The sequence below is a fragment of the Myodes glareolus genome, chromosome 1 (assembly GCF_982192425.1).
Source record: "Myodes glareolus chromosome 1, mMyoGla1.1, whole genome shotgun sequence".
NCBI classification, from domain to species: Eukaryota; Metazoa; Chordata; class Mammalia; order Rodentia; family Cricetidae; genus Myodes; species Myodes glareolus.
Window position 1 is genome coordinate 53,192,664 of NC_142026.1, and position 26,546 is coordinate 53,219,209.

Here is a 26,546-nt window from a genome sequence, read left to right on the forward strand (position 1 = left end):
GGGCTGGGGTGTAGCTCAGAGGCATGGTGCTTGCCTAGCATACAAATGGTTCTGGGTACAAGCCCTAGTAAGAAATACAACAGAAGGATAAAAAGTTGGCTTGTCACCTCCCCTTCCATGTAACTCAGGTCCTCAAGCATCCCCTAGGCCTTTTAAGTAATATTCAAGGCTCTAACCACTGAACCATCTCTCCAATCCCTCCAGCCATCTCTTAAGGCAGTGTGAATATGAAAACTGACCACCAGGCTTCCATTAGGATACCAATGCTATGGGAGTTATATATCTAAATCTCTGACATCAGTTTAAGAAGTACTCAGAGGGGCTGGCAAGGTGACGCAGTGGGTAGGATGCTTGCTGCCTGGCAATGCCTGAAGCCCTGAGTCTGATCCCAGCAAACCTGCATAAAGCTAGAAGGAGAAAAATAACTCCACAAAGTTATCTTACACCACCCATGCATACTGCATGCAGCCAAGGCACACATGCGTCACGCACAGACACTATACAAAAAAAGTTTTAAAATTAAATCTTGGGGCTGGAGAGGTGGCTCAACAGTTAAAAGCTCTGTCTGCCTTTGCAGAGGACCCGAGTTCAATTCCTAGCACCCATAAGTAGTTAACAGACATTCTTAACTCCAGTTTCAGAGATCAGACACTCCCATACGCAGAAAAGATACTTATACACATAAAACAAAAGTGAATAAATATATTAAAAAAATAGCCAGAAGGTAGTGGTACATGGCTTTAATCTCAGCACTCAGGAGGCAGAGGCAGGTAGATCTTTGAGTTCAAGGCCAGCCTGGCCAAAGAGAGAGTTCCAGGACAGCCACAGCTACACAGAGAAACCATGGCTCAAAACAAAACAAAATAGAACAAACAACAACAACAAAAAAACAACAAAATAAAATACTAAAAAAAATACATCTAGAGATGGCTCAGTACTTAAGAGCATGGGCTGCCCTTCCTGAGGAGCTGGGTTTGGCTCACAACCGTTTCTAACTCCAGAGTTAAGGAGATCTGCTGTCTTCTGACTTCTGCAGGCACCAGGATGCTCATGGTGTACATACACTCAGGCAAACACTCATACACATAAAATAAAAGTAAGTCTCTTTAAAAAAAGAACTGGGGCCGGGTGGTGATGGCACATGCCTTTAAGCAGATCTCTGTGAGTTCAAGGCCAGCCTGGTCTACAAAGTGAGTTCCAGGACAACTAGGGCTATAATACAGAGAAACCCTGTCTCGAAAAACACAAAACAAAACAAAAAGAACTGTATACAGCTTTTACATTTTCAGATTTTAAAAAAACTTTTTTAAAAAAATAATAATTTTTAGGCTGGAGAGATGGCTCAGTGGTTCAGAGCATTGGCTCATCTTCCAGAGGTCCTGTGTTCAATTCCCTGCAACCACATGGTGGCTCACAACCATCTATAAAGAGATCTGGTGCCCTCTTCTGGCCTGCAGTACAGGCATACATGCAGGCAGGACACTGTAGACATAATAAATAAATCTTTACAACAAAATTACTGGTGTGGAAGAATTGTCTGTATTCTGTCAATCATATTTTAATAAAATGCTGATTGGCCAGGCAAGCAGTATAGGCGGGAAAGCCAGACAGGAAGTAGGGGTGGAGCAAAGAGACTGGGAGTATTCTGGGATGCAGGAAACTCCCTCCGCCACTCCTGTGCAGATTACGGAAGAGGCAACATGTGAGCTGCCATGCTGAGAAAGGTAATGAGCTGTGTGGCTAACATAGATAATGATAATGGATTAATATAAGTTAAAAGGACTAATAAGAAGCCTGACCTAATGGGCCAATCAGTTTATAATCTTATGGAGTCTTGTGTGTGATTTTCTTGTGGCTTTCCGGTTGTGGGGTACTGGGTGAGACAGATACCCCAACAAGCTGGCCCTCATGTTACATATGGTGCCCACGTGGATAACTGCATCCACAGAAAGCCTGAGAAAGCTTGGGAAAGAATAGAGTAAAGCATGTTTTGTTGGTAGCAGCAATTTCTCGGGTTTGCTCTGCTTGCTAGAAGCAAGTAAATGCTCTCATCTAAGCGAGGCTTCCTGACTCAGCGTTAGCTGCAAAACTTTGCAGCTCCTTTAAGAGGTCCTGACGCAAAACACTTAAACGGTATTGATGAAAAGCTGAACGCATGCTTTTCAGTTTTCAGTCGTAGCAGGAAAAAAGCTGCACTGTTTTAAAAAGCTGGCTTTCTGGGTTGTCCTGCCAGGGCAAACTCTGACTCTTCCAGGCAGGCAGTCCGACTGAGTGTGGTCTGTGAGCAGAATGCTGCAGCTTGCTTGCTGGCAAGGACCTTGAAACGCCATAGAGTTGTGGCAGTAAAAATGGCCCCAGCGGTACCTCTGCCATGAGGCTGGAAAGCTAAGGAATGGGCTGGATCTAGCCGTCAAAGCCACGGCTTTCCATATTGCTTTGTAAATTAAAGGCTCATGTGGTCAGAAAATGAGAGATATACAGTAAAGAGAGATTCAAAGACGAAGAAAACCTCAAAATGGTTTATAGTGTGCTAAAAATAAATGCAGGATAAAAGTTAAAGTTCTTAAAGTAAAAAGAGAGAAGTTGGGTGTGGTGGTACACACCTTTAATCCCAATGCCCAGGAGCTAGAGGTAGATTGACCTCTGTGACTTCAAGGGGGCAGAGGTAGATTGACCTCTGTGACCTCAAGGTGTGGTAACACACACCTTCAATTCCAATGCCTGGGAGGCAGAGACAGACAGATTTCTGTGAGTTCAAGGTGTTGTAGCACACATCTTTAATCCCAGCACTGGGGAGGCAGAGATAGAAGGATCTCTGTGAGTTCAAGGACAGCCTGGTCTACAGAGTTATTCCAGGACAAAGATATACAGAGAACCTGTCTCCAAAAGTAAAAGTAAAAATAAAAGAAATAGAGGTTAAAATAAAGATGGAAAATATACAGAGAATCTTGATACTGTATGCTATTATGCTCTCTTTGAATTGTTTGAATGCTGAGGAAGGAGCAACAGCTGCTAAAGGACTGTTGTTTATAAATACTGCTGAACTAACCCAAGATAGGTATTTTGAAAATACCTTGGCTTCAAAACTGAAGTCAAAAGGTATGCTACTTTGGAGAAGAGATTTTGCATTTGTTTCCACAGGAAATGAGAGGCTGTGGATTCATTCTGAGCTAAGAAAAATCAGATTTGAAAAAGGAAGACCACCCGAGAAATCTCTGGTAGGAACAGACGGCCCGGATGCCTGAGTTCTACATCCAGAACAGATTCAAGACGGCTGCCTGAGATGATCAAGACTCACAGGATACTCCAGTCAGGACTTGATTATAACTCTAAATTTTCTTTACGTCCCCATAAGATCATCAGCGCCCCCAACCAGCAGGAAGTAGCCTGAAATACTATGCCCACATTCCCAACAAATGGACTATGGGTATTTTCCTTTGTTTAAAAAAAAAAAGGAGGGAAATGGTGTGGGAGAATTGTCTGTATTCTGTCAATCATATTTTAATAAAACGCTGATTGGCCAGGCAGGCAGTATAGGCAGGAAAGCCAGACAGGAAGTAGGGGTGGAGCAAAGAGACTAGGAGTATTCTGGGACGCAGGAAGCTCCCTCCGCCACTCCTGCGCAGACCACCGAAGAGACAGGATGTAACCTACCCAGCTGAGAAAGGTACTGAGCCCTGTGGCTAATGTAGATAAGGATAATGGGGTAACAAAAGTTATAAGAGCTAATAAGTAGCCTGACCTAATGGGCCAATCAGCTTTATAACTTATAGAGAGATCTCTGTGTGATTGATTTTCTCTGGGACTTGCCGGTTGTGGGGTACTGGGCGGGAACAGATACCCCAACAAACCAGTCCTTCATGTTACAAATTACTTTTGTAGTGATATCACTTAACCAGAGCCAGCAGACTTCCCTATATTTTTTTTAAACAAATAATTACATGGTGTTTCATTATGCAGCAAACCACAGCTGACCTGAGAAGAGACAAGGAGCTGTCTGCCAGCAAAGTCCGGCACAGTTTTTCTTCTTGTGTGAGATACACAGACCCCCTCTGAAGCCCCCTTTCCCACGGGGAGACACACACTGATGGCTGCTTACCTTCACCCTCTCCTCTAGTTTCCCCAGGCGAATGTTGCCTTTCAGGATTTTGTTGAGAACTCCGTGCTTCTCACTTTCTAAACACTGAGCCTGCGGAGAGGGTAGAAACAGAAGCATTACTTTAGCTTACACAGAAAGTCCTGTGAACAGCTCTGGATCTTAGCCAACTGGCATACAACCTGCCCAGCATTTGTGAGGCCCCAGGTCCAATCCCTAGTGTCCCCTCCCCCTACACACACACTACAGAGAACATCCCCAATCACAAACGAGCTCACTCCACCTAATTCCACCTACCCCACTTTTGGCTCCCTTACTAACTGAGAGAGGGCTGTGGGCAGAACTGGGACAAGGACTAAGGACCAACAAGGATGGGGACCACACTGGGCGTCTCTCCTAGGTACAAAAGGAGAAGCTGGGGTCCCTCAGACCAGTTCTTTAAGGGCTTCAGAACACATTGCTATGCTAGTGGACACAGCATCCCTGTAGTGGTTTGAATGAGCTATGTCTCCCATAGGCTCAGGTATTTGAATTTGGTCCCCAGTGGTTGGCCTTGTTTGGGAAGTATGGAACCTTAACGAGGTGGAGCCTTGCTGGAGGAAGTCCATCACTGGGGGTGAGCCCTGAGAGTTGATAGCCTCACCCCACCTCCAGTGCATCCTCTGCTTCCTGTGTGTGGCTGAGATGGGACCTCCCAGTTTCCTGCTCTGGCTGCCTGCTGCCATGCCTGCTGTTATGGACTCTTCCTCCGAAACCACAAGCCAGAAGGAACTCTTCCTTCCCTAAGCAGCTTCTGGCCAGGGTTCCTTCAGCAGTACTCAAGGAATAAGTGTTGGGGTCACTTGATCTCATGTAATCACAACAAAACAAAAGAGAGTGACAGAAACAACACAAACACCTGACGTCTTTGTCAGACCAGCATGGCAGACAGCATATCCAAGAGGGACACCGTCTGAAGCCAAGCAGTTGGCACTGCTCCCCAGATGGGAGACAAGCTCCCACACACCACTAAGGGTCCCAGCTGCTAGAATGAAGGAGAAACATCTGCGGTGCCTCCCTCCTAAGGCATCTAGTGGTGGCAGCTGGCATCCGAGGAAGGAAAGAAACCTAATGACGTGTGTCAGCCCACAGGAAGAAGTGTCCAACGACAGTTACCATGTCTGCTCCCCAGACCACTATGTCTCCCTCAGAAAGGTTTAATGGAAGTAGCTGAAACCAAATGGGGCACTGCAAGTTCCATGTGACCCCTGGCCATCAGCAGACACTGCCCAGAGCAATGGAGGCCTTTCCTAAAGACTGCAGGGGCAGGGAGGGGGGGGGTCAAGAGACACTGGAGTGCGGGAGGGATGTGACCAGTGGGGAAGCCAATGTAACCCTGGTCTGGGTGCCTGCCAGCTCCCCAAGCAGTCACAGGGCCTTGGTGTATCTGATGTACTGCTGATGGGTGGAACCAGGCGCAGGGCAGCACTTCTGCCCACATCCAGTTCTGATTCAGTGGCCTGGCTCTCAGGCCATTACAAGATCAAGTTGGCTAAATTTCCAACTTCTAAATCTTTATATACAGAGTGTGCGGCTTCCACTATATTTCCACACCTGGTTCGTAAGGCTGAGGTGTGGGTCTGAAGTGGCTACTTGAAGTTGGAAAGTGTCTCCGGCTGTATCATAAAAGACTGTGCCATTCCATGGCCCACGCGGGAGGTGAGTTCATTTGCCAGGGGTGGGGGTTCCTGTGTGCCCTGCCATGGGGATAGGATGGCTTTATATTTACTGTCGCACTGTGAGGCGGACAGGTGCTCAGGAAGATACTCCAGGTGAACAGCTTTGCTTGGCCCCTTCCAACAAGCTTTTGCTGGCCCTCTCAACAGCCCAGTGGGCATGTGGCAGGAAGGGGCGCTAGGTGCTGTGACAGAAAACACTGGCGTGTTCAGCACTGTGGCCAGGGATTTTTCAGACAAAGCCCCAGGCAGAAGATCTGAATGGCTTCAAGGTTCCTACCAGGCTGGGTCAGAGTCAGGGAGGACTTAGACAATGCCAGTAAGGGGGCCTGAGAGACGGCGCAGTGCATGCCCAGCGGAAGACAAGGCTGTCTTCTGTCATGCGCAGTGATGCTATGACACTCACTCCTGCACAATAATAACCAATTACAGCCTGCAAATGGCCAGCAGTGTACAATGAGACTTACTGGAGCCCTGCCAGCCACTGTCACATCATGAACAATGCCTTGTAACACTAAGTACAGAAATACCAAGATACACCCAATTAGCATTTTTTCTTTTTAATTAAAAATAAGTAGCAACATTCCCTCAAGCTTCCCGCTATTTCTACTTCTTTCTCTATAAGCAAGGGCAAAAGCCTCTGCCCACTGCCCTGGGGAGGACCTTCCTAACACCTGTGATAGCCCCCACCCCTCTTCTCTGACACTCATGATGTCCCCTTGGTCTCTCATCAAGACACATCATTAATATGACATGCTGGCAACTATGATGTGAAAAAAACCATGCACACTTATATGCAGGAAAGTGCTATGTGTCCAAAACACACAGAAGAGAAAATTCAAATAAGTAAGAAGGCTTATAAAACATCACCTGGAAGTCCGCCCCTGGGAGGAGCTTGGGGGATCTATGAGAACTTTCTGAGTGCACATGGCTTGACAGAGAGAGTAGCTGTCTTCTTCGACCACACAATCTGCTGCAGACATCTTTTTGAATCAGTGTGGGAATGTCTAGAACCGTGCCAGGTTCTTGCTGGCTGTGCGCTGCTCCAGCATCTAGGACACCAATAGTTGACTTAATTCCCTTTCCTGCTACTACGTCTGTAGGGGACCTCTATCTCACTCCAGGAGTCCGCTTCTCACTCCCTCCCTCAGAGCTGGGAATCAAGCCCAGGGCCTTGCACACACTGGGCATGCACGCAACTGCGGAGCTGCCCCTCCAGCCCTGCGCCTGTGACCCTCAGGATTCATCTGCTGGCAGGAACTGTTCAGGCCATGGAAAAAGGGGTACACAGACGCACCCACTGCTGTGTGACAGGCACGGCACCACCATACCCGGCCCCACAGTTGACCTTCTAGAATAACATTTGCTGTTATTTAGAAGTTTTGGCTGATTTTCTTTAAAACATATTTCGGTTGAACTATAATCTCAGTACTTGGGAAGCAGGAGGATCGCAAGTTTGAGGCTAGCCTAGGCTATGCAGCAATACCTTGTCTCAAAAAAAAAAGTTTTGCCCATGGTTAAAAGATAAAATTTTGGAGAATTTGGAAGTATGGTTAAAATGCTAAAATAAGAAGATTTTTATAGATTTTTTTAAAAAATAGTATTAAAGTCACATTTACAATAAAATTTAAGTTCACAGAATATAACATTGAGGAAACTCACCAAATACTTAAGGCTGTCTCGTTCCTTGGTGACATTCTCTGCCAAGCCCACCAGGTTTGCCAGGTATTGGTGGGCAGACATCTCCTTCCCCATGGCTTTTTCCACTTGCTTTCTGAGGCCATCGACTTTCTTTTGGTATCGCCTGCAGAGGTCCCCAGTGGCAGAAAATGAAAACAAGTGAGCTGTGTACAGCCTGGGTGGAGTGAATATATGCACACAGATACATGTTTAAAAACCAGGATGTCTGTGTATGTGTGTGTATGTGTGTTTTGTGTGTGTGTGTGTGTGTGTGTGTGTGTAGTTTTTTTGAGACAGTCTCCCTATATAGTCCTGGCTGTCCTAGAACTCACTCTGTAGACCACATTGGCCTCAAACTCACAGAGATCGCCTGCTGGAATTAAAGGCATGTGCCACCATACCATTTAATACCTAATACTACACTCAGGGATGGGGCGTGGATTAGTGACAGACTGCTTGGCTAGTATGTACAAGGCCCTGGGTTCCAACCCATAACACTGCAGAATTAACTAATTAAGTGCTATTGTCCAGCAACATACATCTTCCTTTTAAGTTTTGAGAAGTAAATGAATCTAGTTTGAAGTCAGGCGTCAGGGCTGAGTCCTGATCCAGTTAATAAGACTTGAAAGCCAATGGTGTGGGCTTGCTACCATCTCAGCCAACAGTGCGGGCATGCTACCATCTCAGCCAGTGGCGTGGGCATGCTACCATCTCAGACAACAGTGCGGGCATGCTACCATCCCTATATTTGGGAGGCTGATCTGGGAAGATGGCTAGTGCTCCAGGCCAGCCTGCCCTACCATGTGGGCCCTATCACAACAAACAACAAAACAGCACTCACAGAATGGCTAGCAATGAATCAGCTAATTAAATATTAGTCTCCTAACTTTTGATTCATTTTAAAAGATATTTTTGAAAATGGGATCCCATATTAAGGTGGGAAGGGGATACACTGCTCTGTTGTGTTTGTGTGTGTGTGTGCATGCATATGTGTGTGCGCACAGTATGTGTGGTATATGTATGTGTGTGGTGTGTGGGTAGGTAGGTGTAGTGTGTGTTGTGTTTGTGTGTGGTATGTGTGTATATGTGGGGAAGGGAGGAGTAGGGGGAAGAGATGATCAAGATCCAAAGTATACAAACATATATAATACAGTCAAAGAATAAAAGATATTTCAAAAACAATAAATAAATGTATAAGTATTTATAAAGAAATACTTTACAAAGAAAAAAGAAAGAAAACTGGGATGTAGTAATGAAAAAACAGGCTTTGGGGAGGTGGTTAGGAGACCATCTAGAGCCCAGGGTTGCCTTGTGATTATCAATATTTGAAGCATATTCTTGAGAACTATAGAATCACAGAAAGGCTTTTGTTAACTTATACTCTGATATCCGTCAGATATTATTGGTTTTTATTTTCCATTTTATTGTCCTTATCAGAGAAAGAAAAGATAAAAGGAATAAAATGAAGATAAAAAGGAAATGAAATGCTTTTGCACATACGCACACACAAATGAAATACTTTTGCACGTGTGCACACACACACAAATGAAATGCTTCTGCACATGCGCCCCCCCCCCAGGGTACCTGTTTGCCTTGCGCGTGCGCTCCAGCTCAGCCTCTAGCGCTTTGTTTCTGCTAGTCCAGCTGTTCTTCTCCAGGAGCAGGCTCTTCTTCTGCATTTGTAGGGCGGTCAGCTTCCCCAGGAGCTCCTCCATCTCAGCGCTATCTTTCTCTTCTTCCTTTTCCAACCGGCTGAAGGACAAGAAACGGCAGACACATATGTAGAGGGACACATACTCAGTGCACAGGTATACAGTGAACCCTCTGGACAGTGCATTGTGGGTAGGGCACACTCCATGTACAGGGTCATATAAAATCAAGTGAGATTAAAAGAAAGCAGATGGCTGGAAGCCAGATTCCAGGCCCTAGTGGACACCCAAAAAACAAAAAGCAAAACAAAACAAAACAAAACAAAAAACAAAAAAAAACCCTTAGCAACCTCTGTCTACTCAACACTTCACACAACCTCTGTCTACTCAACACTTCACACGGAGGACTCAGGCAACCTCTTGCGTTGAGGCGATGCGCTCACCTTTTCAGCTCATTGACAATTGATGTATGAACGTCCATGGCAATCTTGCTGTCCTGCTGTGCTTTGAGTTCTTGGCATCTAGCCTGTAAGTTCCCCAGCTGCCCCTGGCTCTCCGCCAGCTGCTGTTCCTGCTCCTGGGTCTTTGCCTCCAGGAGCATGAGTTGTTTTGTCAGCTTAGAAACTGGAAGGGACAAGATCAAGCTGTGGCAGAGAAGACTGACTAAGGCATGCATGTTAGCCAGGCGTGGTGGTGCACCGGGCCCTGAGGCAGGAGGGTCCTAAGCTCTGGCTAGGCTAGGCCACATAGTGAGATCCTATTTCAAAAATTTATCTTTAAAAAAGTAGGGAGGTAGATGGGCAGGTAGATAGCACATGCCTCTAATCCCAGCACTCAAGAGGCAGAGGCAGGAAGATCTCTGTGAGTTCAAGGCCAGCCGGATCTACAAAGAGAGTTCCAGAATGGCCAGGGCTATATAGAAAAACCCTGTCTCAGAAAACAAACAAAAACAGCACCAAAGGAAAGCAGGGATGTGGCTCAATGACATGCCGTTTGCATAGCTTGCATCAGGTCTTAGGCTAATTCCTAAAAATCAGTTATCTTACAAAAATGACTTTTTAAGGCTGGGGATGGGCTCAGCTGGTAAAGCGCTTGTTTCGCATGCATGAAGTCCTGGGTTCAATTCCCAGTACTGCATACAAGAGAAAATAAAGCAGACTTGGTGGAACTTGCCTGCTATCTCAGCAATCAGGAGGCAAAGGCAGGAGGATCAGAAGCTCAAGGTCATGCTTGGCTGTGGAGTGACCCTGAGGCCAGCCTGGACCTGAAGCTTGGCAAGCTTTGGCTGCAACAGAGGCTAGCAGTGAACTCTTAGTTGTGCAGAGGGAGTTGCTGGGTTTTTGTTGTCATTGTTTTGCTTTTATTTAAGATTTATCTTTACTTTATGTGCATTGGTGTTTTACCTGCATGTATATCTGTGTGAGGGTGCTAGGAATTGGACCCAGGTCCTCTGGAAGAGCAGCCAGTGTTCTTAACCACTGAGCCATCTCTCCAGCCCTCAGAGGGAGTTGTTACGTGAGCAGGAACAAAGGAAAAAGTGATGCTCACAGCAATCAGGCAAGGCACGCTGTTTCAGACTCCAGGTCTGTGACCTCTCTCTTCAAGGAGCATATGAGAAGGTGCCACTATTTGGGGGGCTCCTATTTGGATTTAGTCAAAGCAAGGGAAACAACTCTCAACTTGACTCCCTTTGAAGAGCACTGTCTTCAGCTATGGTGGCTCTAGGAACAGGGAGGACACATGGGAGAAGGGGTACTCCTGGGAAGTCCTGGAGAACCAGACATTTAACTTATGATGCCCTCAGCCCTGACAGAAGGAAGGATCAACAGTTCACCCACAAGTGGCGTGGCACACACCTGTTCCCTGGTACTGGGATAGAGGTGGTAGGGCTGTGATTTCAAAGGTACCCTGGACTCTGGCAAGTTCTGGGCCAACCTGGACTACACAGCAGACCCTGTCTCAAAACCCTAGGGTTAGGGATGTGTGGTGATTTGAATACAAACGGCTCCCATTGGCTCACAGATTTGAAGGCTTAGTCACCAGGAGGTGCCACTATTTGAAAGGATTAGAAGGATTAGGAGGTGTGGCCTTGTTGGAGGAGGTGTGTCACTGGGGGTGGGCTTTGAGGTTTCTAAATTCCATTCCAGGCCCAGTCTCATGCTCTCTCTGTGCCCATGAAAGCCCTCAGTTACTTCTCCAGCACCATGTGTGTGCCACCAAGCTCCCCACCATGGTGAAACTGTAGGCAAGCCTCCAGTGAGATGCTGTCTTTTATAAGAGTTGCCCTGATCATGATGTTTCTCACAGCAATACAGCACTGACTAAGATGGGCTGTAACTCAACGTGAACGTGTTTCTTGGCATATAGGGCGTGGAGAGAGAAGTGGAAGAAGGCACAGCAAAGTTCTACTTTTTGTCCACTCAATAAATATCTGAGAAAATGGTTTTGGGTTGTTTCAAGTGCTTCATTCTGTAACTTTTCCAATTCCCAGACGCTATCCTTCCCACAGCCGTTTCAGCTGACCTTACAGGGGATCAGAGGACACACGGGCTGACTGCAGACCTAACTGTGAGAATGCGCGGAGCATGACGACTTACAATTCTGGAAAGTACGATTCCCCGCCCCCGCCCGTCTTCTAGGACATCCCAGTCACTCACCTTCTTGGAGGTGCTCCTGGTGGGCATCCTTGGCTTTTGTTTGCTGAATCTCCAACTGCTCTATCAACAGCTTGTTTTCATCTAGAACCAGCTCTGCTTGAGCCTGGAGCTGCCTCCTAAGATTGATTCAAGAGAGTAAACACTGTGCTCAGGTGCTGAGAGACCGCGAGAATGTGTCACAGTGCATGTTTTCACGTTGACCACGCCCTTTTCCCAGCAAATGCTGCCATGTGCGGTGAATGGGGAAAAGGGCAGCAGTCATGTGTGAGTGATGGATGTGGCAGCAACAGCAAGAGGTAGGTGACAAGTCCCATCCGTGCAAAGGCAGAGGACTGCGCATGCATGGCACTCAGGTGAGACAGTTACAAACGGGCAGTTGGGTCTCTAATCCTGGAGCATCTAATAACTGGAGCATCTAATCCTGCACCCATATAATTGCCACTGTTGGATGCTGGAAGGCCCCCTTTTACTCTGAAACCATCCACTCATAATCAGTAGTGACTGCCCATGGCAGCCACACTACCAAAGTCCCAAGCATTCCTGAGGCTGAAGCAGGGGGACTGTTTGAGTTCGGGACTTGAGGGCAGGCCTAGACAACAGGCGAGACTTTAATTTCCCAAGCAGTAAAAATAAAATGCTAGCGAGAAGGCTCAGAGGTTGAGAGAGAGCACTGGCTGCTCTTCCAGAAGACCTGGGCTTGAAAACCAGCACCCCCGTGGCAGCTCACCCACGTGGTAACTCCAGTTCCAGAGCATCGGATGCTCTTGTGGCCTCCAAGGACACCAGGTATACACATAGTACATAGACAAGATACCCACACACATTTTAAAAATTTACTCTTTAAAAAACAAATAAACAAAGAAACCCAGGTGTGTGTTACAAGCCTGGAACCTCAGCACTTGGGAAGCTGAGACAGGAAGAGCTCTGTGGAGGCCTGATTGAACTGCCATGAAACTGCTTAAAAAAAAAAAAGTTTGGTTGTTATCACTTAGAACCCTGCTCTTTTCTAATGAGAGACAGACAGAAAGGGAGTGGATTAAAGAACAAGAAAAAAGTCAGTAATATTAAGAATAAATCAGAAAAAAAAAACCCAACTTATTAGATGGTTTTGGAAGTGTCTTAAAATCATACAAACATGCCCAGCCTTAATTTCTTTCTTGACAAGAAAGCCCACATTTATGAAATGATATGAAATTAAGTGATATGAAATCCCATATCAGTTCAACTTTCATAACTGAAAATTCCAGCTAGGACAAGCTGAAGGACCTTAGGACCTTAAGAAAGGCAGGTGGAAGACAAGACAATGGTGGTGGAGCCAGGCTAGGCCAACACTGACTGAGCACGCTGCCCACCCCCGAGGGGGGCTGCTGAGCACGCCGGCCTCCCCCGAGGGGGCTGCTGAGCACGCCGGCCATCCCCGAGGGGGGCTGCTGAGCACGCTGCCACCCCCGAGGGGGGCTGTTGAGCACACTGCCATCCCCGAGGCGGGCTGCCCACGAGGCTGAGTCAGCCTCCTCACTCCCACCTCACTGCTCCACTCAGACAGGTCTCTCTGTTCCTGGACTTTCTCTCCCATCATTCTTTGTTTTTCGTCTTTTCCCAGCTTCCTTCACCCTTTGCTGCTTCCTGTTCCCTTCTGAGACAAGGTGTCACTATAAATCCAGGCTGTCCTGAAACTCATGATCCCCCTGCCTCATGCTCCCAAACACTTAGATGCCAGCAGGTGTCACCATGCCTGGCTCTCTCTTCCCTCTCTTTTTAAAAGGACCCTTTGTTCTAATTTTTAAAATCCTCCTGAGGGAGGTAACCTAAACCCAGGAAGACAAATATGTATGTATTCACTTACAAGTGGATATTAGCTGTTAAGTAAATGAAAATCACAATCCACAGACCCAGAGAGGGGGGTGAAGAGCAGGCTCTGGAGGGGCACACGGAGCTCTCTGGGAAGGGGACATAGGGTAAATTTTGAGGGTAGACTAGGGGAGGGTTGAGATGGGAGCAGGAAGGATGTGGGGTGGAGGAATTGGGGAGCAGTTGGAGTGTGTGTAGAAAAACAGCACAGGGGAAGCGTCCTGGGACACCTGCATAACATACACTGTACCCGGAAAGGGTGAAACTGTAACTGTGTAGCCACAGGCTTCTGTCCTGAATGTCTATTCTAACTGCACAGAGGCTCGCTGAGTTGTATGGGCTTTGGGTAAAGTGCTTAATTTTTAAAAAACAAAGTGCATTTATGCATTCAGTGACATCACAAAGCCTGTTCCTACTGTGTTGTAAGTTAGCAAATACCACTTGCCATTCCTCGCTGGTCACGGGGCTGCTCTTATTTAACTGCTGATGCAATCCTTCATTTTCCTCCACCACTTCTTGGGCTCGCATCCTAAAGGTTTTCATTTCCTCCTGAAATGAAACGCATGGAAACTGTCACCCACGCACACACATTCAGTATCAGCTGGGATGCTGCTGCTTGGGGAAATCAAATGTGACAGCCATTGCACCGGCAGAGTCCCGCTCTAGCACCAGGTTTAGCCTTCAGGTTCCAGAGCCCCTCCGTGGGTTCAGGAGCACAGCTTACTGGGAGAACAGCCAGGCACTGACACACAGGGCAGAACTTGGGTTTTAAGGGGTTGACCACTAACCTGATGCCACTTGGCTGTAATTGACAAATAACTGGAGATTTTAAAGGAAGGGGTCAGAAGAAAAACAAAACAAAAAACCCAAAACAACCAGAGACTGAAAGGTTTTCTTTGTTTAGATTTTAGAGGGTAAATTGGAGTATTTGTTTTGGTTTGGTTTGGGTTTTGGTTTTTCAGGACAGGGTTTCTCTATGTAGTTCTGGCTGTCCTGGAACTCACTCTGTAGGTAAATTGGAGTTTTTCTATAAAAGGAACTTTCGGTCCTAGATCAAAGCCTGTGCAAGCAGGTAAGGGTGTTAGTGCAGAGGTCTCCTAACCTTGTCCTGTGCAGAGCACAGACAGCCCCCCACTCAGAGCAGCTTGCTCAGCCCGACACCCTGACATAGGCAGCATGGGCAGATTTGGGTTCCTGACCTGGGCCTCACTGTGGTGTCCCAGCTGATATGCGGTGTCTTATGCAGACTTTTGATGGGGACCTTGGGTGCCACGAAATAGTCTCTTGCCGGCTGGCCCTATGGTACTGAACAAACCCAGGGCTCTGTATAGGCAGGGGCTACAAAGGCAGCATTGGTGCAAACACACTCATCTGCGCTGGCAGTCCGCATGGCTCTTTGTGGATATGTTGTAAGTGTCTTGTCAAACTGAAGCCCTCGGGTCAGTTGTTAGTTTTTACTGAGTTTTATAGAATAGGGTCCCACCCGCCATTGGCATGCCATCCACGGCTGCTGTCATGTACAAAAGCAGACTGAGCATATGTGAACAGAAACCGCATGGCCCACAAAGCCGTCAATATTTATTAATTGGGTCTTTATAGAAAATATGAGATGACCCCTTATTTAAAAAGAGCACCTAAATGGAAATTTTATGATTGGTTTTTGGTTAGTGAACAAAGATAATTAATGCTCTTAAAAATTCAACGTTCAATAGTATGTCATGGGTATCCACGGGATGGGGCAGGTAATGGGAGGCACGACTGAAGGCCAGGCTGTTGGGCTCTTAAGGGACCTGTCCCATTCGGGACTCCTTAGAGACCAACTCTTCTCTGCCCGGATCCTTCCAATACTTGGCCTCATAGTGAAGACCTCAGAAGTGTGAGGCACAGAAGGGCCCAGGGGGGGTTGATGACACCCAGGCCTGGTCTCCTTACAGTTGAAATGGCTGCTATTCTCAGGAAATAGTGAGCAAACAGAAATGGACAAATTCTTGTTTTTAATACTGCCAGCAACTGGATTGCGATGTGCTCTGGGGTTTGTGTGTCCTGTGACCCAGGAGCATTAGGATTTCCTAAAACACCTGAGTATGGTCTCCGTTTGCCCAGCATCTGCTCTAGCACCGACGTCCCTTGCCTCAGAGTAATGAGTGATGTACTACCCTGCTCCTCCTCTGCCTGCCCAGATCTCCACTCGCAGGGGACTGCCTGTCCTCAGACCACAGCTTCCCAAAGCCACTGCATCCAGCCGTCTCCCCTAGCGCCACCCACCCGTCATGCTCTGCCAAACACGCCTTCTTCCTTCTCTACCGCTTTCCCTCCAGCCCCCTACCACGCTCCTTCCTTCAACAGACACTGGAGTACACACCACACTAGGCAAGTTTACCTTCGAGCTGTTTCTGCAGTCTGAATGGTTTGTCTCGGAGACACCCGCCGACCTACCTCCAGGGTGGTGATGAGTTTGTCCTTCTCTTTCATTCTGTCTTCATAAGCCAGCAGCAGTGGTGAGAGGTACCTTATATCCAGCTGTGGGCGAAGGAATGAAGTAGAACGTGATTAGCATTATTTCTTACACTGCAATACAACCATTTGGTTGTACTGTTTTGGTTCTTTTGTTTGTTATTTTGAGATAGGTTTTCTGTGTAGCCCCAGCTGTGCTGGATTTGTTCCTGTGAACCAAGCTGGCCTCGAACTCAGAAATACACCTGCCTCTGCCTCTCAAGTATGCGACACTACCACCCGGCTCATCATGAAATTTTTTTTGTTTGTTTGTTTGTTTTTCAAGACAGAGTTTCACCGAAGCAATGGAGCCAGTCCCGGAATTCATTCTGTAGACCAGGCGGAACTCACAGAGATCTGCCTGCCTCTGCCTCCCAAGTGCTGGGATGCAAGGCATGCGCCACCACCACCCGACTTCATCATGTTTTTAGAATAGGAAGAAAACACACTAATTCTGGAATGGTTCTTAGTAGAGCCAGAGACTATGGGCCTGAGAGGAAATAACTTTTGCTTACCAACCAGGGAGGTGTGGGGCCCTTTGATGGGAGGCCTTCGATGCGGGAACTCTGAAAACAAAACAAAGCACACATTGAAGACATGGTCAGGCTGTCCCTGAAGTCACGTGGTAGACAGACAGTCTTAGTCTACAACAGACACCATCCTTCGCTGCTTGTGCGCATGTGGTGTGCATACACACAGGAAGCGTTTGAGAGCGACACCCTTGTCCCCTAAATACAGCAACACGTTACCTAAGAACAACACCCTCTCCCCTAAATACAGCAACACGTTACCTAAGAACAAAACATTGATTTAGTTAACAGTACTATATAAAACTTAGGAACTAACACAGACACACAACACTTTTTCAACATTCAGACTATCTCTAGATTTTGAGTTTCCACATGAAGAGAAATAAAGGATGGGAAGAAGAAAGAAGGGAGGAAGGAAGGAGGAAGGAAAGAAGGAAGACGGAACAGAGCAAGGGAGGGAGGGGAAAAACATATTCTTCTTTGGCCTTTTCATGTGGACCCATGCATGAGCACCTACACACACACACACACACACACACACAACTGTGCACATGTTCCCCTTTCCCATAATAAGCAAAAGGGAGCTTACATCTGGAGAGAGGGACTAGGAAGAATGCCATAGAAAGTGTGGCATTTGCATAGGTCACATGAAAGTGTATGGAGTGGGGGATGAAAGGGACAACACCAGGAGTGGCAACGAGCTGTCCCTGGGCCCAATCGCTCTGCCCCCACCCACCGCCTACAGAAGACACGGTAAGGCCATGTGTTTTGGATCATGTGAACTCCCCCGACTGAACTTTGTTATTAAAACGTCCACACTTGGAGCTGGTGTGATGGTGCATGCCTATAATCCCAGCACTTGGGAAGCTGAGGTAAGAAGCTCCTGCTGCAAGCTGAGGCCAAGCTGGGGCTAGCCTGAGCTACATAGCAAGTCCCTGCCTGGGCTGCAGTCTGAAACCCTTCCTTAGAAATAAATAACACTGGAGTTAGTAGAGTGCCTGCCTAGCGTACAAGAACCAGGGTTCGATTACCAGCAGCACTAAAAAGGAGAGATTAATATTATGCAAAATGAAAAAAATCAGTCACAACAAAAGGCTACAAATAACGAAATTTGCATTTCTGTCAACTGTTCAAAACAGGCAAATCCCCAGAATCAGGATGTAAATCAGTGAAGGAGAGCGAATGGCCCCATGCTTTGGGTTCCTGCTGTCTATAGTTTGAGTCCGGACTGCTGCCACAAGGCTGAAGAACTGTAGGAGGTGAGGCCCAGCTGACAAGACATGGGGTCAGGGACGGGCCTGGAGCATGGCAGAGTAGCCCCGCTGCCAGTCTGGCTCTCGGTTTCCTGATCTGCAGGGATGTAACAAGTCTCGCTGTGCTGCAGCAGCAGCCTCCCCTGCCACGGTGGCTGCAGCCCCTGAACCATGAGCCTGTACAGACCTGTGCCCCCTCCCCACGGTGGCTGCAGCCCCTGAACCATGAGCCTGTACAGACCTGTGCCCCCTCCCCATGGTGGACTGTAGCCCCTGAACCATGAGCCTGTATAGACCTGTGCCCCCTCCCCACGGTGGACTGAAGCCCCTGAACCATGAGCCTGTATAGACCTCTGCCCCCTTGAGTTGTTCCTATCAGGTACCCGCTGTAGCCATGAGGGAGAAATTAATACTTTGTGGTGTTTTGGATGGAATAGCTAATTATGCCCCCAGCGTTAGGTGGATCTCTATGAGTTCAAAACCAGCATGGTCTATAGAGCAAGTTTCAGAACAGCCAGGGCTACACAGAGAAAGCCTGTCTCAAAAAAAAAAAAAAGTTTTTCTTTAAAGCTTACTTTTATTTTAAATTATGTGTGCCTATGTATATATGTGCATGAGCGCAGTGCTCTCAAGAGGCCCAAAGAGGCTGTGGAAACCTACAGCTGGAGTTATAGGCTGCTGTGTGTGTGTGGGGGGGGGGGGCGTGCGCGTATGTGTGTGTGTGTGTGTGTGTGTGTGTGTATGTGTGTGTGTATGTGTGTATATGTGTGTATGTAAGTGTGTGTGTGTATGTGTGTGTGTATGTGTGTGTGTGTATGTGTGTGTATGTGTATGTGTGTGTGTGTATGTATGTGTGTGTGTATGTGTATGTGTGTGTGTGTATGTGTGTGTGTGTATGCAGGTACTCTCAAATAAGTTTTCTTTTTTCCAAGACAGGGTTTCTCTGTGTAGCCCTGGCTATCCTGGAACTCTCTCTGTAGACCAGGGTGGCCTCAAACTCAGAGATCCACTGCCTCTGTGTCCCATATACTGCGATTAAAGGCATGAATTACAAAGAACCTTTCAAGAACCAGAGATCTATTCAACAGTAAAGGCTAACGTCAAACAAACATTACCTCCTCCTCAGACAAATGCCTGAATTTTGTTTGGTAGCGGCTGAGCTCAACGTTCAGACGATGAACGATCATCTTCAAGCCCTCGTTTTCATCCACCAGGTCTTGGCCTTGCTTTCTTAGGCAAAGTAATTCAGGTGCGACCACTGAAAAACATCAACTTCATATCACACGAGAGTCAATCATATCAAAGTCACCAAGATTTTATATAAATTACTAGTCGGTCTTTATGTTCCCTTGTAGTGAACTGTACATAAATATATATGTGTATTTTATATATATATATATATATATATGTATAATTTATATAAATAAGCTAACAGCAGATAAAATCAAAATTCAACAAGCATATAAGGGTACTAATGAAGGATCTTAATATTATAACATACACATCAATATACAACAGGAAGTAGATCCCCAAATTGACGTCCCGGGCCACACCTTCCTGAGAGGATGCCTTTTCTGCCTCTTTCAGCCTCCTGTTGTCTTTCTCCACCCTCTTCATCTTCAGCTCTAGGTCCTTCATTGTTTGTCTCGCTGCACTCAGTTCAAGGCTGAGGGACTGGTTTACGGCGTGTAGATGCATGGTTTCTTCTTTTAATTCCTCAAACTTTTCTTTGGTTAGTTCTGTGTATCTCTGATATACTCTAGCGGCTACATCTGCAGGGTACAGAGGGAAAACAAACATAACGAAAGTGACCACTGCACATTAAAACACTTGACACTTTATTCCAAAGCCACGTGAACAACTAGGTCACATTAGGCCTGGGGCCCTGTCCCTGGTGTCTGAGAAGTCGGGTGCCCAGGGGAAGGTTCAGAGGGCAGTAGGAAGGGAGGAGGCAGGTCTGGAGGAGGAAGAGAGGAGCCTTTACCCCTGCAGGCTTAGCATCCTTTGGACTATTAGGTAATCCTTCTGAGCAGTGACTAGGGACCACTGGCCCGCACCACTTCAAAGGCTAATGGACCACTCTCAGTGGAGAAAGAGCCCATGAGCTGGAAGTCAGGGCACCATTATTGTCTCAGAACACAACCAAAGTCTCCAAGAAAGAGCAAAAATGCAGTCAGTCCAAATAAGACAAAAAAACAATGTTTTCAGATGAGTGATGAGAGACAGAACAGCCCCAGACTACAAATCTACTCTGCAAGCGGCTGCTTCCCCGACTGCACAGGTCAGCCTCACAGAGCGGCAGGCCTCAAGCAGAGCCCTTGTCTATATGTACTAACACCCCGACTTCCAGCACACCCCACAGAGTCACCTCCCACACAAGGACTCAACCGTCCTACAGGCCCACCCTTGTCACCCCAGGCCCTGAGCTCTCCCCAAGGGCCCACCCTCACCCCAGGTCCTGAGCTCTCCACACAGGCCCTGAGCTCTCCCCACAGGCCCACCCTTTGCCCCACTAATATTCAGTGACCAACATCTTCCTCGAACCTAACCACAGGGGCAGATGGATGTCAGAGCCTTCAGGGAAGCTGCAAACTTTCCTCAGATGAGACTATCCTGGATACCCTGCAGAAACTAAGTGTGGCCCCTTGTGGTGAACTCCAAAAAGACAGTACCTGGAGAGGGAGGAGGTTTTTCACGCAACGGCACTTTCTCATCCTAAGGAAGAAAGGGCAGAGGATGAGACGGTGTGAGCATCTCCCACAGTGGCCTGGCGCTGAGTGAGGTCATATATTCAGGGCAGCCTCTCCTGGTGGGCTCTCTGCTGTCTTCCATCTTGGTGCGTGCACTCAGTGACGGCTCTTCACAGTCTGACACGCTGTGAGCGCAGGGCCCTGGCGAGGACCCACTGACTGCAGCAAAGCCGAGCTCTGACTGCTGGGAAAACAATGAATCACACTTGCCTCTCAATCTGGACTTAGAAGCAAGAGAAGGCTGGAAATTGCCATTAGCTTTCCCACTACATATGGAGGCAGTGCTGAGATTTTAGTTCCCGCTGGAAAGCAGGCAAGGCTGTCAGTCTTCTGAGAATCGTAGAGTGAGCTTTTGTCATGTTTTCTGAGACAGGAGCTGCGCTTTAGCGTGTGACCCATGAACTCATGACGCTCCTGCTGGGATGAAGCCCAGCTGCTGGGGCTACAGTATGACCCACATCTGGGGAACGGGATAAACTTTTACATCCCTAGATCTAGAGACTTCAGCGGGGACTTATTTCTATGCTTCCCACTTGGTTATTAAATTGCCCACCATTGTAGAAATTACAGATGCGATTTCTTACTCTCCCTAAGTCGTCTCCATTACTAGACTTTGGAAGAGGGGCAGTTCCTCCTGTTTAAAGTATATCAGGTAAGGGCCAAGTGTCAGGTCCAAAGAAACCACCACTTCCCCAAATTCTGGTGGTTAGACTAAAGCCAGCATTCCTCAGGAACTCAGAGCAGTCCCCTCTACGGGAGCCAGAGGGGACACATGGCTATCTGTGGTGCCTTTTAGCACACCAAAGCGCATGCTTGACTGCAAGTGCCCTCAGTACCACAAGCATCTAGCTCTTCTCACCTCTTCCTCTACCTTAAACTTCTTCTAGCTCAAGGGCTCCCCTCCCCCCAGCTACTCGCCTCTCCTTATAACTCTGCTATTTCAGCTACGCCCTGTCTTGGTCTCATGCTCAGTCTCCCTCTCTCTTGCTCCTCTCTTTGTCTTCATCTCCTGCTCCCCCCACTTCTCCCTCACTTCTCTCATGGCCAAGTGCAGTCTGCTGGCCATGTTCAGTCCACTGCTTTCTCTTCCAGATGCCTCTGGCTGTTCCTTCCCTCCTGTCCACAATAAAACTTTCCCCTTAGCCATGCCATGGGGCAGTCATGTCGATTGTTTATCCACTAGGGATGCAGTCACCCATAATGCACTTGCCTAGCAAGCACAGGGCACTCGGTTCAAGCCCAAGTACCTCAAAATATCAATGTGCCTGAGTGTGTTTGCACATGTATGTGATATTAAAATCCAGGCTCCGTAGCAGCCCGCTCTCACACATACTAACAGGCACCCTACAGAGATACTATCTACCCAAGTCCCTAGCAGCATCATGGGAAGTGAGTTTACATCCAAGTGGGTTTGTATGGCCACATATCTTGCTACCCACTCCCTTCCCTGCCTCCTGCCTGGGGATGAGAAAGCCTGGCTGCAGGCTTGTGCTTTGGCCCCTGCCCCCATCCTTAGACTGCTATAAAAAGGAGACTCCACTTTTGCTATGTGGGCTCTGACTCCTCACTTTGGAGACACTGGCATGCTGTCTGTCTCCTGTGCTCAGGCCTGAACCCTCCTTGGAGCTCTGTTATCCCTGTCTGTTTGTCTGTCTATGGCATTAATGTTTCTAATCAGCCCCTCACTCTCCCCTACTCCATCTCAAGCGTCCCTCCTGAGCCAGTCCCCTCTGAAACCTCCCCACAGAGGGGCTAGACAATGAAGCATGCAGCAGGAAAGAGTTCTTACAAGAAGATCTTCTCATACAGCGTGTTACTATGATGAAATAAAAGATCATGCACCAGGATTAAGTTGGTTTCTATCCAAGGACACAAAGGAAATTGAACATGTACAAATCAGGAAATGGAATCACAGCACCGAGTCAGGGGCAGAAGTCACATGGTTAATACACACACACATAGAAGACAGACGATAGCGCAAAGTCTACTTCTTTTAAAGTAGGAATTCTTGAAAATAAGCTTACCTCTAGGTTCAGAACAGAGTATTTACCACCTGATTTTAAAAGAAAAAATAGAAAGTTTTAAAAGCCAAAAAAAAAAAAACCTGACACACTAGAAGAGTATACTCATAAACCTAGATACTCACCTTGTCCCCAAGCATAGAACAAGGTCCCCACAAGTTCACGGTGAGCAGGTCCCAGGACAGGGCAGGGGCCTGACCTTGACTGGGCTATCTCTCTGCCCTCTTCACTCCTGAGTTCCTGCAGTAGCTCCCATGGTCTCAGAACACTGAGTACCTATACTGACTCAGCTGCACATCCCTATCGCCTCAGCTTCCCCACTGTGATGGAGCAGGCTAGTGGCCCAGATCCACCTGTAGTCGGCACTATGCTAAACTGTCAACAGAGGGCGCTGCAGAGGCATTGAAGGAGCTTTGCTTCCTGTCTCTATTTTTACTTTATTATTTATTGTTGGCCGGCAACATATAGCACTCTCCATGGTGGTTTCTCCTGGTCCCCTCCCCCAGAGAGCAGGATTTGAGCAAACCTGGCCTCCAGCGGGCCATAGCCGCAGCCTATGCAGTGAGACCTGGGCCTCCGCTCTTAGGCACTTTCAGGCTTGTTCCTTCCTTAGATACCCTGTGTCCACCCTAGAGATACTAACTATAACCTATTTCTATTCCTACATCTGGAACTTCCTCTTTATCTCTTAGTAGGCAAGCCTCTTAATTACTCTTCAGTCTTTCCCTGTTTAAGCAACTGTGTGGTTCTGTCTCCTGGTTGGATCCTGGTTACTGTGCTCCACCATGCCACACAAGGCAGATTTTAATAAGAAGGAGATATCAGAAAGTTGGACCTGGTGGTACATGTCCATCACGGCAGCCACTGGGAGGCTGAGGCAGGAATACCTCAAGTTCTAAGGTAGCCTGGACTACAATGAAAGAGTCTCCAAAGGGAAGAGGGAGTCTTCTGGACCAGGCAGCACTGGACTGGCCTTCTGTTTCCAAGCAGGTGCCTTGCAGACTGACTGCCATGAAAGTGTCCTGAGGGAGCTATGAAGGTTGTTCAGCAGGTAAGGGGTTGCCTTGTGAGCACCAGGACCTGAATCTAATTCTTTAGAACCTACATAAAAATGCAGAGTGATAGCTGGCACATGCTTGGGATCCCGGTACTGGGGAAGTAGAGACACGTGGACGCCTAGGGATCTGGCCAGCCAGCCTCGCCAAATCAGTGAGTTCCCAGCTGTGCTGGCTGGCTCTGGCTTTGCGTCAACTTGACACGAGCTAGGGCCATCAGAGACTCAGCTGAGCAAAGGCCTCCTTGTAAGGCATCTTCTCATTTAGTGGCCAATGGGGGAAGGCCCAGCCTATAGTGGGTGGTGTCATCCCTGGGCTGGTGGTCCTGGGCTGTATAAGAAAGCAGGCTGAGCAAGCCGTGATGAGTAAGTCAGTAAGCAGCTCCCCTCCATGGCCTCTGAATCAGTTCTGCTCCCAGAATCCTGTCCTGTTTGAGCTCCTGTCCTGACTTCCTTCAGTGATGAACAGCAATGCTGAAGTGTAAGCCAAATAAACCCTGCCCTCCCCAACTTTCCTTTTGGTCATGGTGTTTCATTGCAGTAACAGAAACCCTAACTAAGACACCAGCCAATAAAGACCTTGTCTCAAAACACAAGGTGGCAGAGAGCGAGGGACACCCTAACGGTGGGGCCTCTTCACGGGGCACACCTTCACACACACATGCCTCCATATGAACATACAGCAACCCAGGGGCCCTGGCAAAGCTGTCGTCGGCTGCCCACTGCTTGACAGGCTCTGAATCCCTGTCCCCTCGGGGATCTCGAAATTGCTTCTCTTTGTCTTAATGAGCTGAATCTCACTGAGTCAAATAAAATATATCAAAAAGGCTGACGTGCATCCCCAGAATTATGCCAGAAACATCTATACACGCGTGCATTCAGCAAGCGCTTCACCAATGACCCACTGTGGCCAGGCCCTGCAGCTCTCACGGTGACAAGGGGCAGAGGGAAAGGTACATATAGACAGACACGACCTCAGCTGGGCGTCCTCTGTCCCAGACAAAGCGGACAACAAGGGCTCTAAGTGGGCATCTGATATGGTCAAGGCAACCTCGCACCCAGGCAATCACTCATTCAGAGCGAGAATAAACTGCAAGGATTTTTCTGGTTAGAATCAGAGCCACAGTATGGAGGTGTGACAACACCGGACCTGGTAACCGAAACTGCCCTCACATTTAACTCTGTCCTTACCTTTGTGTTGAGGGTGCTGTGGAAAGGCGGCGGCGGCGGAGGAGGAGTCTGAGAGCCCATCCTGCTCAGAAGCATCGTTGTCCCTCGCCATCTTCTGTGACGACAGCACCTTTTGGTTGGAGAGGAACAAGCACATGGTACATGTCAGCTGTATCCATCCTCCTAGGATTCGTCTGTCCCACGCTACACCACCCTCACAGCTGCCGCACTGAAAGGGGCTGCACATGCCGGCGCAGGAAGAAACCACAGACCCTTGGGAAAAGCCTGGCAAAAAGTCAATGGCACGGAAGATATATTTAGGCTGTGGGGAGCTTCATATCCCGTACTTCCTGGGTGGCTTCCTTTCACATTCCTGCAGGGACCAGCTCAGGAAAGGGACAGCACCCAATGGGATGGCACCCAACTCTGGTTATAAAAGCCTACGTGTGACAAGAAGTGCTGGACATCCTGGGAAAAACTTCACCTGGGCCACTGTCTAGGGCTGGGCCCATCAGGATCACTGTGTGACACCACAGTTGGCGTCATTTCCTGAGGAAATGGGATTGCAGCTCCACTGTCCGATGACCTCTCATATAGAACCGCGCATGGTGGCGGGGCAATGAAGCATCCCTTAGAGGCATTCCCACTGACAGGGCTGTAGAGGGCAGGGCCTCAGGGCAGCTGGCCAAGAGGAGGAGCAGTAAAGCCCATCCTGTGGGCACACTAGGACCGAGCCCTTCAGGTGCACTCAATCGCTTGCTTGGCATCAGTGTGGCCTAGCTGTGCTGTGCTATGCTGGAGGCCGTGGGAAGGTGCCCCTGTGGCTGGCAGGACATTGGCAGGAGCCACCAGCAAGGTGAACAAAGGGATGGCTCTCAGAGCCAAGAGCTGAGGTCACTGGAGCTGCAGGCTCTGTGCACATGGCTTCTAAGGTGGCCTGGTTCGGGGGAACGGTCAACAGAGCTCCTAACGTACTGGTTAGCTCAGAGATAGAGAAACAAAGGGACTTGCTGCTTATTGTCTCCCAGGAGCAAACAGCCTTGGCCACCCCGTGAGGGACATATCAAACTACTCACCGTCACTGGAGTGTGGAATTGGTAAGAAAATGCCAATGGCATCAGTTGCAACACCCTACACGGGAGACTGTCTTGCAGTATCTGTCAGTTCTACGATGGATCACATACACACCTCTGACGGTACACAACACATCATGCCCCACACACTCATGGGATGCATACACACATGCACAGCAGAGAACACGTCAGGGCATGCTTCCTTCAGCACTATTAAGGGAATAAAAGTGGAAACCACCAGCAGCAACAGGAATGAGAAGGGTGTGCCTATGGAGGGAAAGTTATAACAGTGCCAGGGGACCACCCACGGGGACTGGGGACATCTGAACAGACAGAGCAAGAGGCTGAAACTGAGAAACTGGAAAGAGGAGCTGGGGGAGATGGTTCAGCAGCTGAGAGCACTGGTTGCTCTCCCTGAGGACCCAGATTTGATTCTCAGCACCCACATGGTGGCTCACGGCCATCCGTAACCCATGATGGGGATCCAAAGAACTCTTCCTTTGTAGGCACGGCCTGTATATGGTGCGCAGACATATATGTAGGCAAACCACCAC

General features: G+C 48.1%; 1 protein-coding gene across 2 annotated transcripts in view; it reads right to left on the reverse strand.

Annotated features, from left to right (window-relative positions):
• Nucleotides 1-26,546, reverse strand: part of Cep89 (centrosomal protein 89) — a 45,450-nt gene that overhangs the window by 6,771 nt on the left and 12,133 nt on the right. The window contains exons 5-17 of one of the 2 annotated variants that reach the window (XM_048448786.3): nucleotides 24,941-25,049; nucleotides 22,699-22,727; nucleotides 20,597-20,639; nucleotides 19,478-19,696; nucleotides 19,040-19,182; nucleotides 16,657-16,707; nucleotides 16,085-16,168; nucleotides 14,094-14,197; nucleotides 11,798-11,913; nucleotides 9,584-9,764; nucleotides 9,076-9,243; nucleotides 7,474-7,615; nucleotides 4,100-4,189 (exon numbers count right to left, since the gene is read on the reverse strand). In XM_048448786.3, the coding sequence (XP_048304743.3) occupies nucleotides 4,100-4,189; nucleotides 7,474-7,615; nucleotides 9,076-9,243; nucleotides 9,584-9,764; nucleotides 11,798-11,913; nucleotides 14,094-14,197; nucleotides 16,085-16,168; nucleotides 16,657-16,707; nucleotides 19,040-19,182; nucleotides 19,478-19,696; nucleotides 20,597-20,639; nucleotides 22,699-22,727; nucleotides 24,941-25,049 (1,479 nt within the window). Of the gene's footprint in view, nucleotides 1-4,099; nucleotides 4,190-6,686; nucleotides 6,864-7,473; nucleotides 7,616-9,075; nucleotides 9,244-9,583; nucleotides 9,765-11,797; nucleotides 11,914-14,093; nucleotides 14,198-16,084; nucleotides 16,169-16,656; nucleotides 16,708-19,039; nucleotides 19,183-19,477; nucleotides 19,697-20,596; nucleotides 20,640-22,698; nucleotides 22,728-24,940; nucleotides 25,050-26,546 lie in introns of those variants that run through there. The other variant, XM_085695533.2, reaches the window with a different exon arrangement.